Here is a 13,973-nt window from a genome sequence, read left to right as displayed (position 1 = left end):
TAATCTGTTCCAAGCCCTCCAAAAACACCCCAGTAAATTTCTTAATAAAGGTAAATTGACCTATAAACAATGAAATACTACAACAATTTGGACCATTCAATACGTAACTTAATAATAAAAATGCAAAACCTGTAAATAAAGTGTATTTTAGTGTACAAGCAAGATTATTATGTTATTGTCAAATGTGGAAGCTTACCTTTCGAGTGAGGCTATCTCCGAAAGTGGCGGCAGAGGAGGAGGACAAACGGCAGATACGTACACTTAACTTTACGAAACTCATACAAAAATGTCAGAAAAACAAACTAAACTTTACAAAACACATTAACAAAACTGTAACACTTAACTTTACAAAAAACTTAAGATAAAATTTATTTTGTCTTTTTTTTTATTTTTACATTTCTTTTTACTTTTTTATACTTTTCGTAATTTCAATTTCTTCATCTGAATGGATGCCAGTCCGTTTACGGAATTTTTCGAACCACCCATGAGAAGCCTTGAACTCTGGGGTTGCCGTTGATGTCCCCTCTCCGCCGTCGTCTTCGGCTTGGGCAATCAAATCGCCAAAAATAGCGCTGGCCTTCTGACAGATTGCCGTCTCGGTTATCGTATCGCCATCGATTTCTTTGTCCTCGATCCATACAAGAAGCAGCCTTTCCATTTCAGTATGCACATGGCTCCTCTTGTGACAAAATAGTCACGCCCTTGGAAGGTGTAGCTGTTTTTGATGGCTTCCCTTCTGCTTAAAGGATGGTGCCTATCGTCGATGGATTTCGGCCGTATTCCTTAGCGATCATACTCAACCGCAAGCCAGCTTCATACTTTTTTATTATCTCCATCTTTGTCTCCATAGAAAGCATTCTCTTCTTTCTGTGAACTTCAGCAACTTTCTTGGGACCCATGACTATATGTACTGTATGTAATTAAGTTACGTATGTAGTATGTATACTAATTAGGTTCTCACAACACGATAAAGTAGCACAACAAAATCACTAACGAATTTACGATACTAAACGAAATCGTTGGACCAAACGAATGCCGCATGCGTAGGATAAAGCTTCGGGTGCGAAGTGGCCGAGCGAAGGCACACCACCACGTAAGATGCATGATGGGAGGGATGCTGTCCAATAGGAGAGAAGGATCTCATGGCTTGGCTAGCATCAGGAACCAATGGGAGAGCAAAAGGATGGTGGCGAGTCTACTAGAACTAAGATGGCGGCGCGCGGCGCAAGTTTCAAAATTGTTATCGGGCGAATCTCGGACTTTCAGAAACCTTTTGTATCTTGAAAACTTTTTGTATGTAGAGCAGTAAAATTTTTCGTGTCAGCTTTTGTATCTCGAGTTTTTCGTAAGTTGAGCCTTTCGTATCTCGAGGTACCACTGTACTACAGATATGAGATAAATTCTTGGAAATCTGCCATAATTTTTCACCTCGTCTTATCTATAGGTCATCTTATACATGGTAATGAGGTTTCAGCGACATGGTTAATGAGGGAGAATTATTGTTATGCAAAAATTAAAGTGACTTTGATCTTTGTAACTCCTGCCATTTTTTTCTTACTTTCAAAAACATTATCCCTGAAGCCATTTTTTTTTCTGTAAACCTAAAACAGGAAGTTTGTGATAGTTAGTCACAAGGTACTGGGCTAGCCTGTTTATGTCACTGAACTTTACTCAGATTACTTTTCTTCTTATTTGAGCGTATTTGTATTTGAAGCAGTGTCTAAGTTTTTAATCTCCGGAGACACATTACGGGCATTTTATATGAAGTTAAGTTCCAGAGGTAAATACAGTACACTAACTAGATGTCAATACTGTATAATTTTTCAAGTAAATTTTAGTATGGTGTAATTAAAATAAAATTCACCAAGACAGACAGTGCATCTATTTGGCAGAATACAGATGAACTAAATGAAACCATGCTAATTTCACATTCCTGACTGACTCTTGACTTTGGCTTGATACTCATTCTGGGATCCACGGAAACTGTTGTTTTAGATTCAGATAAGATGATGCAAATTTCATTCCTTGAGATTCCAATGAAGTCAACAGTAGAAGGTATAAAATCAATGACTACAAGCATTTTGATGTCAGGAAGCATTAAGATGATAATTTGAGGATGTTGTGTGATGGTTAATTCCCCAACTCCCATAAGTAGGGACAGTTGCATTATCATTAAACTAGTTGTGAATGGAGAATAGTTTAATAAATGTATGTCAGTTCTCCACATTTTTTCTTTGCATTTTTATACTGTAGTTTATACATCAGCATTTTATTCTGAGTTTATGACTTATTTTTTAAATATGTAGACAAAAAAGAAAGTGAAATTATTCAAGCTTCAAAGATGAGACCAAATCTTGTATGATTAAGGCTTCAAACACAAGACCAAATCAGCTTCATATCATGAAAATAAATGTAAAGCAGCCAATTGAATGCAAATTATATCTCAACTCATTAGTAGTAGATCACAAGTCTGTGTTTTACCAAAGGCAAGTTTTGGAATCATACTCCTTCTCCTTTCCCCATCTCAGAAAGTTAATATTGTATGTGTTCTGCAAAGTTACTCATTTTTGGAAGCAGTCTAATAATCTATTTTTCCTTAATTATACAGCAGTTGGCAGATGAAGAAGGTGCAGTTGCCTTAGCAGAAGAATTGAGACGAAGAAAGCACCGTGAGGTAAGTACAGCCCTACATTATTCTCTTAATTTGATTATTGGTGAGAAGCCTTTGTTTGTGTATATGACTAAAATGCATGAGTTAGATTGTCATACTTCATGGAATGTTTGAAGGTGAGTTAAATTCATGATGTTGGCCATCGCCTTTTATAATTGTGAAGAACTACTTTTAACTATTCTCTAAGCTCTCATGCTGGAATATTGAAATTTAATTTGTATGCCATTCCTAACTTTTTTGAAGGGTGATTGTACTTCTACTTGCAAGGTGTAGCATAGTTTTGGTATAGTAAGTAATAAAAAACGCTTGGGTAAAGTAATGGAAGATTGTGTTATAGACCGTGACTGGTGATTCCCTTGAGACAGGTAACATTTATAAGAACTGATATTGTCCTTCACCTAATAATCTGCGAGAAAACTTTGGAAATTACTGCGGAATTGCATCTCTCCATGTATTTTTGTCACTATATGATGCATGGACAGAAATAGCTATCTTATGGCTTTGCAACAAACACAGAGTACCTCATTTTTAATTATGCCTTAGTTCCTTGGTAGACTTGGTGAGCAGTGTGCTATTTGTGTACATTAACCAACTGAACAGGCATTAACCGTGGAGACTTCCGCTGCCAAAGCCATCCTCATTTTTTCTATAGCACTCAGGCATTTTACAGCCTTTTGTGAGTCAAACATTCCTCTGCTGAAAGATTTTTGTTTTAAAATTCTCTTTCTGTATTTCTTGGCTCCCAAATCATTATGACAATTTTGTTGTATGTAAGTACATAGGTTTTTTTTATTTTTTCTTAGATATGGAGTGTTTGTGAAATATTTTTTTAAGCAAAGCTCACCTAACATTTCACAGTTCATTGTTGATAGCTTTAGTTCTTATTTTCAGCCAAATTTCCAACTAGGTTTTCCCTACTATTGCAGCAATTACTGCTGTAGGCAGTACTCTTAAGTTTTAGCAGGGTTTCTGTATGGAGTGTTTGTGAAATATTTTTTTAAGCAAAGCTCACCTAACATTTCACAGTTCATTGTTGATAGCTTTAGTTCTTATTTTCAGCCAAATTTCCAACTAGGTTTTCCCTACTATTGCAGCAATTACTGCTGTAGGCAGTACTCTTAAGTTTTAGCAGGGTTTCTGGTTATATATATATTTTTTTAATATAGTAGAAGCACAGACCCCTAATTACTGCATTGTCTTGGGTAATGGATGATAGTGTATCTATCAGGCAATTTTTTTTTTTTTGTGGTAGTACGTATATGCATGGTAATATGATTTAGATAGGAGGGTTAGAAGTGCATGTCATTTAGCAGAGATGAGTTATGAAAATTAAGAATCTAACCACTGGGGCACCTTGAGCCATTCAGTGCTTTAGACAGTGGAAAGGGGGAGTTGGAATGGTTAGGCAGTAAGACTGAAGAAAGGAAGCAGAATGGAAGTGAAGTAAAAGGCTAAAAATTGGGTGTAGCTAAGGGATGAATGGACGATATAAATGCCCTTTAGTAATACGTATCTGCAGTGCACTTCGTGAGGTGCTTGACCATATTAACCCCCCCTGGGGGATGTCATTTAGCAATAATTGACTGAAACAAGACATGAGCTAATGTTTAAGTGTTGCATATGAGAGTTCTGATGTTTCTTTCATGTCATCATTATCTTGTGCATCCATGATGATATTGTGCAGAGATCCATTTGACTGAATTGTCTGTATATTTACAGTTAAGAACAGTTTTGTCTCAACAAGCATCCTTTGTAATATTATATATAGAGTAATATCAATGTTGTAACACAGTACTTTACTTGGAATGATGGTAATATAATGTCATGGATCAGATTCCATTTCAGTAGTTTGAGTGATTATGAAATTTAGGTCTTGAGGACCAAGCACCGGAATCCATCAGGATTATTCAGTACCATTTCAGTGGTTGTAATTGTTAGTACGACTATTTGATCATATTCAGTGATATGCTGTGTTATGTCCAATAGATAAAAACCTCAAACATGTATTGGGAGGGCTCTCCTCCCAACCTCTCTGTGGCACTCACCTCTGGGCTGTACAAGGCATATAGGATTGAGTGTGTTTGGAAGGTGAGGCAATGAATTCCTTCAAAAGGAAATCACACCCTTTGGTAACCATCACTGCACTGGCTTAAGCAGCTTCTTGGCATTGGGTTTGACAGCTTATGTTGGAACATAAAGGCTCGTGTAAGGATGAGGTTTTTATCTGTGGGGGAAAAAAAGTATAGTAGATTTTTAATCTTCCTGAAAAGAATAGGTGCTATACATTTCGCACTGGGAATTATTATATACAATATGATGACCTATGCATAGAAAGAAATATTTGTTATTTTGGTCAGGTGAGAAGTAGTATATTTTCATTGTGGTTCATCTTCTTAGAATTTTTCATTTGGTTAGGTGGCTTTAGTATGAATTTTATCCAAAAGAACCAATTAGTTATTGCCTTCACTGGCTTTTGGCATTTTGTTCTGATGCACATGGTGCTTACAAAATATAATTTTGTTTTCTTGTTTAGCACAGTTTCAAAACCCAAAAATTTTTTGTTACAGCTTTATTTATTTGCCATTTAGTATTCTACTTACTTAAATTTCTATGAAACGTAATAATGCAACATAATTTCCAAATCCATTTTTGAAAAAGATCAAGATGAATGTGGGCCCCTGTTTTTGGTGAGGTGCTGATAAGCGAAAACTGCCGTTAACAGAAACAGCGATTTATGGCACTGATAACTGGTCAATGGTGCCTCCTGTAAGGTATGTTATGGTGCCATAAATTGCTGATTTTATGTCCATAAAACCAGATCGCCATTAACCGAGTCTGGCGATAAACTGGAGAACCGCCCTGTTATTTCTTTCCTTTTTCAACTTGATCTATTGAAAGTACTAGTTATAACAACAATGGAAGTAATTTTAAATTTAAATTCAGGACAGAAAAATTAATGATCTACAGAGGTATGTAGGTACCCTGCGATGGCTTTATCTGTGTGCTACAGTTTCTTACACCAAATCCCTTATGGGGTTGTAGTCCACATTGTGCCTTGAATTGCCTAATGTTAGCTGTACTGTAGTTAAAGATTCTTGCAGCTGCTGTTCAGCCCAAAATGTATAGCTCTCTTGACAATTATTCTATCTGTTCCTGCCTGTGTACTTGTGGGATTAGAACTTATTCATTTGTATTATTTAACCAAAACTGTGCACATACTCCTGAGCTTCATAAACAACAACAAAAGAAAGTACGTATTGGATGCAAAGGTCCATACTGTCACTAATAGGTGTAAGATTTGCTGCCATTTCACTTAATAAAGCAAAATCAGTTTTTTTTTACCAAACAGTTTCTCTGTTTTTGCAAAACTGAGATCAATGCTGAATTCTGCACTGGTGATTATTATGAATATTCAGGAAGTGGTGTTGATGCCATTCAGAAGTATTGCTCTAAAAAATATACGTACATAAAATTTTTTACATTCCACAAATTACGTGAACCTGGTGTTTATGTTGAATCATGTTGGATCCCTTCACATGTGGATATATGTATGGGGAAATGAGGATGCCAGTGAAGCAGCCAAAGCTGCAGTTACTTACTGTGACTCAATCAAATGTAACCATCCTGGTCAGTGATATTGAACATCTCAAAAACTTACCAAACCTAAAAGGTGACAGGGTTTATAGAATAATGTACTGCATCTTATAACAAAAAATTTATCAGGTCAGACCCATGGTTGAATTATGGCATTTGTTCAAACTAAAAAGAGCCTTGCAATATATTAATTTTATCTTGTCTTTGAATTGGCAATTCTTTTTTGACTCATGGATACACAATGAATATTCCATGTATGTAGAGACTGCAGGTCAACACTAACAGTTAAACTTATCCCATGTTAATGTCTGAACTTCAGCCAACAGCAAATGTCACGTTTTGGAAATGACACGGGAAATTTTGTCAGAATCTTTTATCATTTTCATTTATTCACATCAGTTTTTTGAATGACTGCAAGTTAACAGATAAAATTAAAATTTGAATGAGAATTAAATACTATGCTGATTCATTGGTTTGGTTAAACTACTTAGTGCTGATAATATCCTCCCAAGCTAGCTGCTGTAATTCTTTATCTCTACCCTATTCTAATTTTTCTCTTAATACTGATATCACTTCCCAGTTTTCTAGTTAGTACACTTCTTTATAATAATAGTGATATTGGAGGAGATTATTAAGTTTGTCTCCTTAAAAGTAATGGCTTTATTAGTAGAATTCAGTTTATGTTCAAGTTTATATTTTTTAACAGTTATATAGTAGTTCCCGAGTATTTGTGTCATTCAAGGAAGTATATGGATGCATTCAGGAAGGATTTTGTTTTACTTAATGGAATTGTACCATCAAATACGTACAGCCAGCAACATCATTATAATTCAGTATAATAATAAAAATCCTAGTAATGATCATGCTATATAGTATTGACTTACAAAGAAATTTTATTCATAGTATTGTACGTACATTTCCTGTGTCTAGGTAATTACTTATTCATTTTCATTAGTACAGTGGAACCCCATATTCGCGTTCTCTACTTTTGCGGACTCACATATCCATGGATTTCTCCATGGACCATATCTACCCATTATTTACGAGAAATTCGCATATTCGCAATATTTTTCTATGAGGAATATCCACAGGTTACTGTATTTTCATATCAATATCATGATTAAATTAACCTTTTGCAATAAAACTAACAACAAAAAACAAGTACATATAAGCATTTTTCGTGGGTTTTTCTTGAGTTTGATTTAACAAAATAGGCAGTTTTAAGCATTTTTATTATAGGGGTTCCAAGTATTCACGGATTCTAGCTATTCGCAGGGGGGTCTGGTACGCATCCCCTGCAAATACGGGGGTTGGGGGGGCCACTGTAAAATGAAAATGTTATGCACTGACTTTGTCCATACTCATCCACGAATGACATGAATAATGGACAATTAATGCACAATCTTTCTTCCACAGAAAAGGGGGAAAGAACACAGTATTACTTGAATAATAATAATGATAATAATAAATACAATGTCATACTTGTGCAAAGATAAAAGTTTATAATCAGTGAAGGAAAAATTTGACAAAACTAAGTTCAACTTATCACAAGAGAAAGATTTAAATTTTTTGCGGAGTTGTGACTTTCAGATTTTTGTTGCTTCTTATTTATTTATTTACCGTATGGATCACTTTCAAGTACAACACTGTAATGCCTATTTTCAAAGACAATTTTATTTGAATTTTATATGAAGTTGAACTAGAAATAAGAATGGCAATAATTTTACCTATAAGAGTAAATCTTATGATGATTATTTTGTTACAGTTGTGTATTTTCCCCTTAATGCTATTGGCTTGGGTCTTCTCAGTTTCTATGCTTACATTACTAAATGGAAATGCATTGTTTACTGTAGAGGTTATTATTTATCTGTATGATTTTGTATGGACATGGGCTGTTTGTTATAAAAAACTGTATAATATAGCCTTGTATTACTTTCATATTATGTGTGTGTGTGTGTGTGTGCGCATGCACCCTTGTGTCTGTTGTGGTAGTTGATGTTTATTCTGGTTAGTGTATGGAAGTAATTGTTTACTTCTTGGAGACTCATTTCCTTTGCATAGGTTACCTGTGTATTCAATAAACTAGTTTGAAGAAAAATAATTTAGTGACAGGTTAATGAGCCTCCTGAAGGAAACATAGTAATGAATTTTTGTCTTTTATAGTAGTTGTGTTTGTAAAATTAGTGTTGTGCCTAATGTTGATATTGTCCCTTGTTGCAAATATCTCTTAATGAAGGCAAGATGGATTTACCAATATACAGTGGGCTTGCTATGAAGTTTTGTCATATAGTACAGTATGTACAGTACAGTACAGTACGCTCAGAGCAGTAAAAGCAGTAGATTTGCTTATGCTTTGTCCTTGTCCATGCTTGGAAATTAATGCAAGGGGAGGGAGATGAAGTTGTTAAAAATTGACTCAAGCTTGACCTGGACCTCTGTGAGTAAATCCATCTTGTCAATTTTTCAGGATGATGTGGGGAGTCTAACTTCGTCCATATTAGCCCAGTGCCTCATCAAAGGAAATAGAGCGCGCCCACGAAAAAAAGCCAAGTCGTCCTCAAAATCTGGTTCATCCAAAGAAAAAGCTTCTGGAAGAAGCTCCCCTGAAACACTTAAATCTCCTAAAGCTTGGATGGAGTGGTTTCTAGAGCAAAGTGAAGGTATCAAAGAAAACCTGAATGTGACAACTAAAAAATCCAAGTCAAAGTCACATAAACCCTCTTGTAAAGTTCCTGAAGGGTCCAGGAAAAAGCGTAAAAGTACTCCTTGTATAAGGAGAAAAATTGAACACATTCTGACACCTGAAGAAGTTACCAGTGATATGCTTGACAAAGTTGCTGTCAGATCTAAGGATAAGCAGCACAACCAGGAAAATGGCACTTCTTGCCATCAGTGTCGGCAGAAGACTGGCGACACAAAGACGATTTGCAGGTCAGGGAGATGTGTAGGATTAAGAGGATTTTTTTGTGGTCCATGTTTAAGTACCAGGTATGGTGAAGATGCAAAAAAGGCCTTGTTGGATCCCACTTGGGCTTGTCCAGTATGTCGTGGCATATGCAACTGCTCACTTTGCCGCAAAGCCTTTGGGCAGCAAGCAGTGGGGCAGATTGTGCAAAGACTGGGGAAAATGGGTTACAGTAGTGTCCAGCAGTATTTAGAATCCAAAACAGAAGGGGACTCTCAGGAAGATGCTCCCAAGACTGAAGCTTACAAATATTCTGATGATGAAAGTATGGATTATGAGGAAAATCGGCCGCAGATGTTGAAGGAGGAGGAATTAGAGGAAGATGACAAACTGGACTCGGGAGAGGAGAGTGAAGAAGAATTGTTACAGGCTATGTCTACGTTATGAAAGGCTCGTTGGCTTCCTGTGATTTGTAAATATATAAAACACTACACACTACATTGTTTATTGTAAAGATTCTTTTATAACAGAAATTCATTTGTATTGTTATCTCTATAAATCATATAAGCATACTGTATATAAAAATATTGTATATTATTATTGGCAAGCAGTATGTTTTGCTTGCTTGAAGTTTAAAAGTTATAAGTTAATTGTTTGCACTGTTGTTGGAAACAGGGTACTTACTGTAGCATTTCCTAATCATGTTAACTTTTACTAGATTTCTGTACAGTATATTTTAGAATATACATGAAGTTAGTTCTCCATTTCATTGTGTTAATGGGGAGAGATATAAAAACTATGCAAAACTCCTTGCTTTATTATACTTTTGCTATATTTGATACATATGAAGAATGATTTAAAATTAAAAACAGTTGAACTGCTGTTGAAAGCATTGTAATTTTAGAAATAATGTGCCATTTTAGTTGGGACCACAACTAGCATTCTTCAATGTACATAAGCCATTATCCATTTGTGTAAAGTGCACTTGCCAGTCATAACTAAACTAAAAAAAAATACTAGTACTGAATGTCTTAACATTTACCCAGGGGTGAACAAATTCGTGATGCTTGTTGTGCAGATTTTTTTTCTTTCCCTACATGCTTTTGTTTTTCAGAATGTGAATTCAATTTTGGTCTTGTGTTGATTTTGCAATTTTTTTTTCCCCTGAAGTACATATAGTATTTGTAATCCTCTGTTATCTTACTTTACTGTATACGTAATGTGTTTTGAGTTTTTAATACACGGTACTATTTAAATTCGTGAAAGTAATTGTTGTAGAAATATAAACTATTTCCTTTTTTACTTGGAGTCTTTAGTATTTATAGTGACTATATACATTGGAATTTATTGGGTAAATATAGTATTTACATTCAGTATCCAAGTAATTTTCCCGTACAGTTATGTACGTAATTGCATAAATGCATGCCTAAGTAACTACCTCTAATATGAATCAGTATGGCATTATTGTATTTTTGTATTATCGCTTCACTATTTTATAAAGTAACTTTCATAAAATGAAACTGATAACATTGCATTCACAATAGACTACATTTCCCTTTTTTTTTTTTTTTTGTCCACTGAGTCTCCTTTGGCGACGTACATGCTAAAATGTTATAGGTGAATAAGTGTGGAAGGGACTTGGGCAAGTTTAAATGGATATTTTACACCATTTACACCTTTTGATACGTTCTCCTTACCCTTTGTCTCTTTAGAATAAGTGACCCTTCTTGAAGCTGTACTGTAACATGTTTTTATTGATAAGTTTACAAGAGAAATTAGAGCCAGTCTCTCTCACTCTTGATATGTTATTGATTTTCACAGTTCTTTTTATAATTGTAAAATTTTTTTGTTGATAATATGCTTGAAATGTAAGGGGAAAAAATTATTTTTCTTTACAAACCTAGCAAGTGAGCTGTAGACTTGACATGGTAGAAGACGATTTAACTCCAGTTCATTTTTAGTGAATATTTGATATTTGATTTCGGTTCACTTTAACACCTTTTAGCTAACCTGTCTGATTTGATATTCTTGTTCTTCCTATCTAACGTGATATTTGTATTATCAGTAGCAATGATCAACAGATAATTGGCGATGTGGAAGAAGCGTGATTAATTGAGGGTTAGTACTGGCACAGTCATAGGATAATTTCAGTTTCTAGAATTCATTATACCTGGATTATCCAAAATTCCTAATTAACCCTTAATGGATGGGGTAATAAATCAAGATGCAGCACCCCAGGCTGGCAAAAAACTGAGGTCGGCCAATTTAAGAAAAAAATGCCTCAATGGAAAGAGGAAGATATGCAAATGCACACGGTGTGAGAACTTTTTTTTTATATATAATTTTCCCTACCTTCCACGAGAAATCGAAAATTACTGTTTACAACCCCTTGTGGAGCTTCTTTTACAAGACGATCACAAATCTTAGGAAATTATACATTATTTTCCTAATAAATAAATTCATTTTATTTTGTAAAATTATAATTATATCTCATGCAATATCAAAACAGATAAGAAATAGAATTAGTAACAAATTCTGAGCATATTTGCTGAATAATATTTAGGTAAATTTACTGAGAATGAAGATGCAATATTTTGGATTTAGACATGTTTCCTCTGATATTTCTTTGCACTTTTCTGTGCAAAATTGTATTATCATAAAAGATAAGAACTAAAACCAACAGCAACCCCTTGATATATTCATGAGCAAATTTACGAAAAGACGTCATGTAAGAGAGAGAGACGCTACATCCTCCCTTGAAGTCGAGACCCAGACCCCAACTAACTAATGAGCTGCCCAGTGGAATTTAGCCAGTCTAAAAGCTGCCATTAGTGAATTTATGGGCTAAAGAAGTAATGGCACCTCTTTCCCGCCTGATTCTCCCAAATTGATGGCATGTGATATTGTTACTCAGCATGAGTCACTGTTCTCCACCCAAAGTTATTGGTACCCATGTGAGAATGTTCGTCCATTAAGGGTTAGTGAGGTTTTCATATTGTATATATCTTTTAGCATGTTTTATGTTTGACCTCTGCCAGTTCTGTGATTCAGTTGTTCAGTTTGCATTCTTTTTGTTCATTAGCTTTTGTAAACCAAACAATCATATATGGATTGTACATATTTTATTTACTGTTAAGTAATTACCGTATATGTTCTTACAGGTTATTAATAATAGTGAATATATGAAAGCATCAAACTTGTATATTGTAGGATGAAGTAAAAAGAGCGTGAAATGTTTCTTTTTGCTGAAGTTGTTTTATACTGTTCAATTAGTTTGTTTTTACTGAAAGTATTAGGTGAATTACTTTAAAGTTAGTATCCCTATGGTACCAAGAGTAAATTTAATGGCGAGATAATGTTCGTGAAAACTTACAGTTATTGCTGAGTTTGCAGAACCTTGTTGATTTGTATATTATTACAATATACTGTACAAAATTGTTTTCCAAGTAATAACTCATGCATTTTCCTTGCAATTTTTTTTTTTTATAGGCCAGGAGACTGCTGGTAATAGAAAAGATTTATCTGATTATTATTGAGTACTCAGGCTATGCTGGTTTGTATAGTGTTAATGTACAAAATTTGTTTATAAAATTAATATTCCCACATTATAGTATACTTGTTTTGGATTTCTATTGTAGTTTGTAACACAAAAATTATCTATATGCAGCTATAAATTAGGAAGTAAACTATATTGAATTATGTGGTTGCCTGTGCCCTTACATTATTGCTATTAATTTAACCATAGGTTTTATTGTCACATTTTCTTGAAGTGAAAATATTGTGCATGAAGAACAAATACCATGGATGTACATGCTAGTTTACCCCCATTTCAGAGGGGAAAAGGCTGTATACATGTCACATGAATAAATGTTTGTTGCACATACTCTTCCAGAGGGCATATCTTTAATCTTTCATCTATTTTTCTGGTTTTTTGAATTACAAGTTAAGAATAATTTTCAATGCACTTTATTTTACCCAGTACTGCTCGACTATTGTTTTTAAAATGAGATGTTACTGTTTTTTATACTATTATATGTAAAACATTAGTTCATATACTAATTAAAGAGTTAAAGTTTCCTCCTATGGGTATACAATCCTACACTTTCATATATGAATGGATAGTATTCAGCACAAAATGCGCTGCAGCTGGCTACTGACTTAAATAAAAAACAAAAGCCTATCAATAGGCCTCTGAATTACCGGTAACCTGAGCTGGGTTAACTCTCCCATTTTGTTCTTGGCTGTCTTGGTATACTGTACGGTTGTTGCTGACCTTTTTCTGGTACTAGTTGAGGGTTGCTGTTGTGCATGCTACAATTACTGACAGTTTAAACCACTTGCTCTCAACTTTGATTTTTTCCTAATCTTTCACTTTGTGGCGTAAAGCTTTCAACAACTCTATACACTAATCTGTCAGAGAAAAGCCCCCGCCACCCCTGTGGATATCATTGATCTCTGCTATCTGGTCTCCTGCAGAGCAATCTAGCATATACTTCTTAACTTCACTGATGAATGTTTGAGCATATCCAGCTCTATGTAGACTAAGCATAATCCAAATGCCTAATTTCAGTGGCGTTTTCCATTTTAATATTCCATTTCTTGCATTTCAATATGTATATATGATATAATTTGCATTGAATAGTCATATTCATAAATTTTGTGAAATGCATTTTTTGGTATTAAAAATGGTTAATTCGATGAACGAAAGCAAATGAAAACTGTTGCTTCACCTTAGTCGCCAATAGTACATAACATTATTAACAAAGGTTTGGGATTGTGATACTATCAAAGTTAAGGTCATAA

The 13,973-nt window shown here is 34.6% G+C and overlaps 1 protein-coding gene across 1 annotated transcript in view; it reads left to right on the top strand.

Moving 5' to 3' along the window:
• LOC135222488 (MYND-type zinc finger-containing chromatin reader ZMYND8-like) overlaps positions 1–13,247 on the top strand; it is a 46,398-nt gene extending 33,151 nt beyond the window's left edge. Inside the window, 2 exon segments of the mRNA XM_064260570.1 lie at positions 2,609–2,674; positions 8,733–13,247. Coding sequence (XP_064116640.1) covers positions 2,609–2,674; positions 8,733–9,617 — 951 coding nt within the window. The 3' untranslated portion in view covers positions 9,618–13,247.
• The last annotated feature ends 726 nt before the right edge of the window (positions 13,248–13,973 follow it).

This window comes from Macrobrachium nipponense, chromosome 3, assembly GCF_015104395.2.
Source record: "Macrobrachium nipponense isolate FS-2020 chromosome 3, ASM1510439v2, whole genome shotgun sequence".
NCBI classification, from domain to species: Eukaryota; Metazoa; Arthropoda; class Malacostraca; order Decapoda; family Palaemonidae; genus Macrobrachium; species Macrobrachium nipponense.
This window is presented reverse-complemented; position numbering and strand designations above follow the sequence as displayed.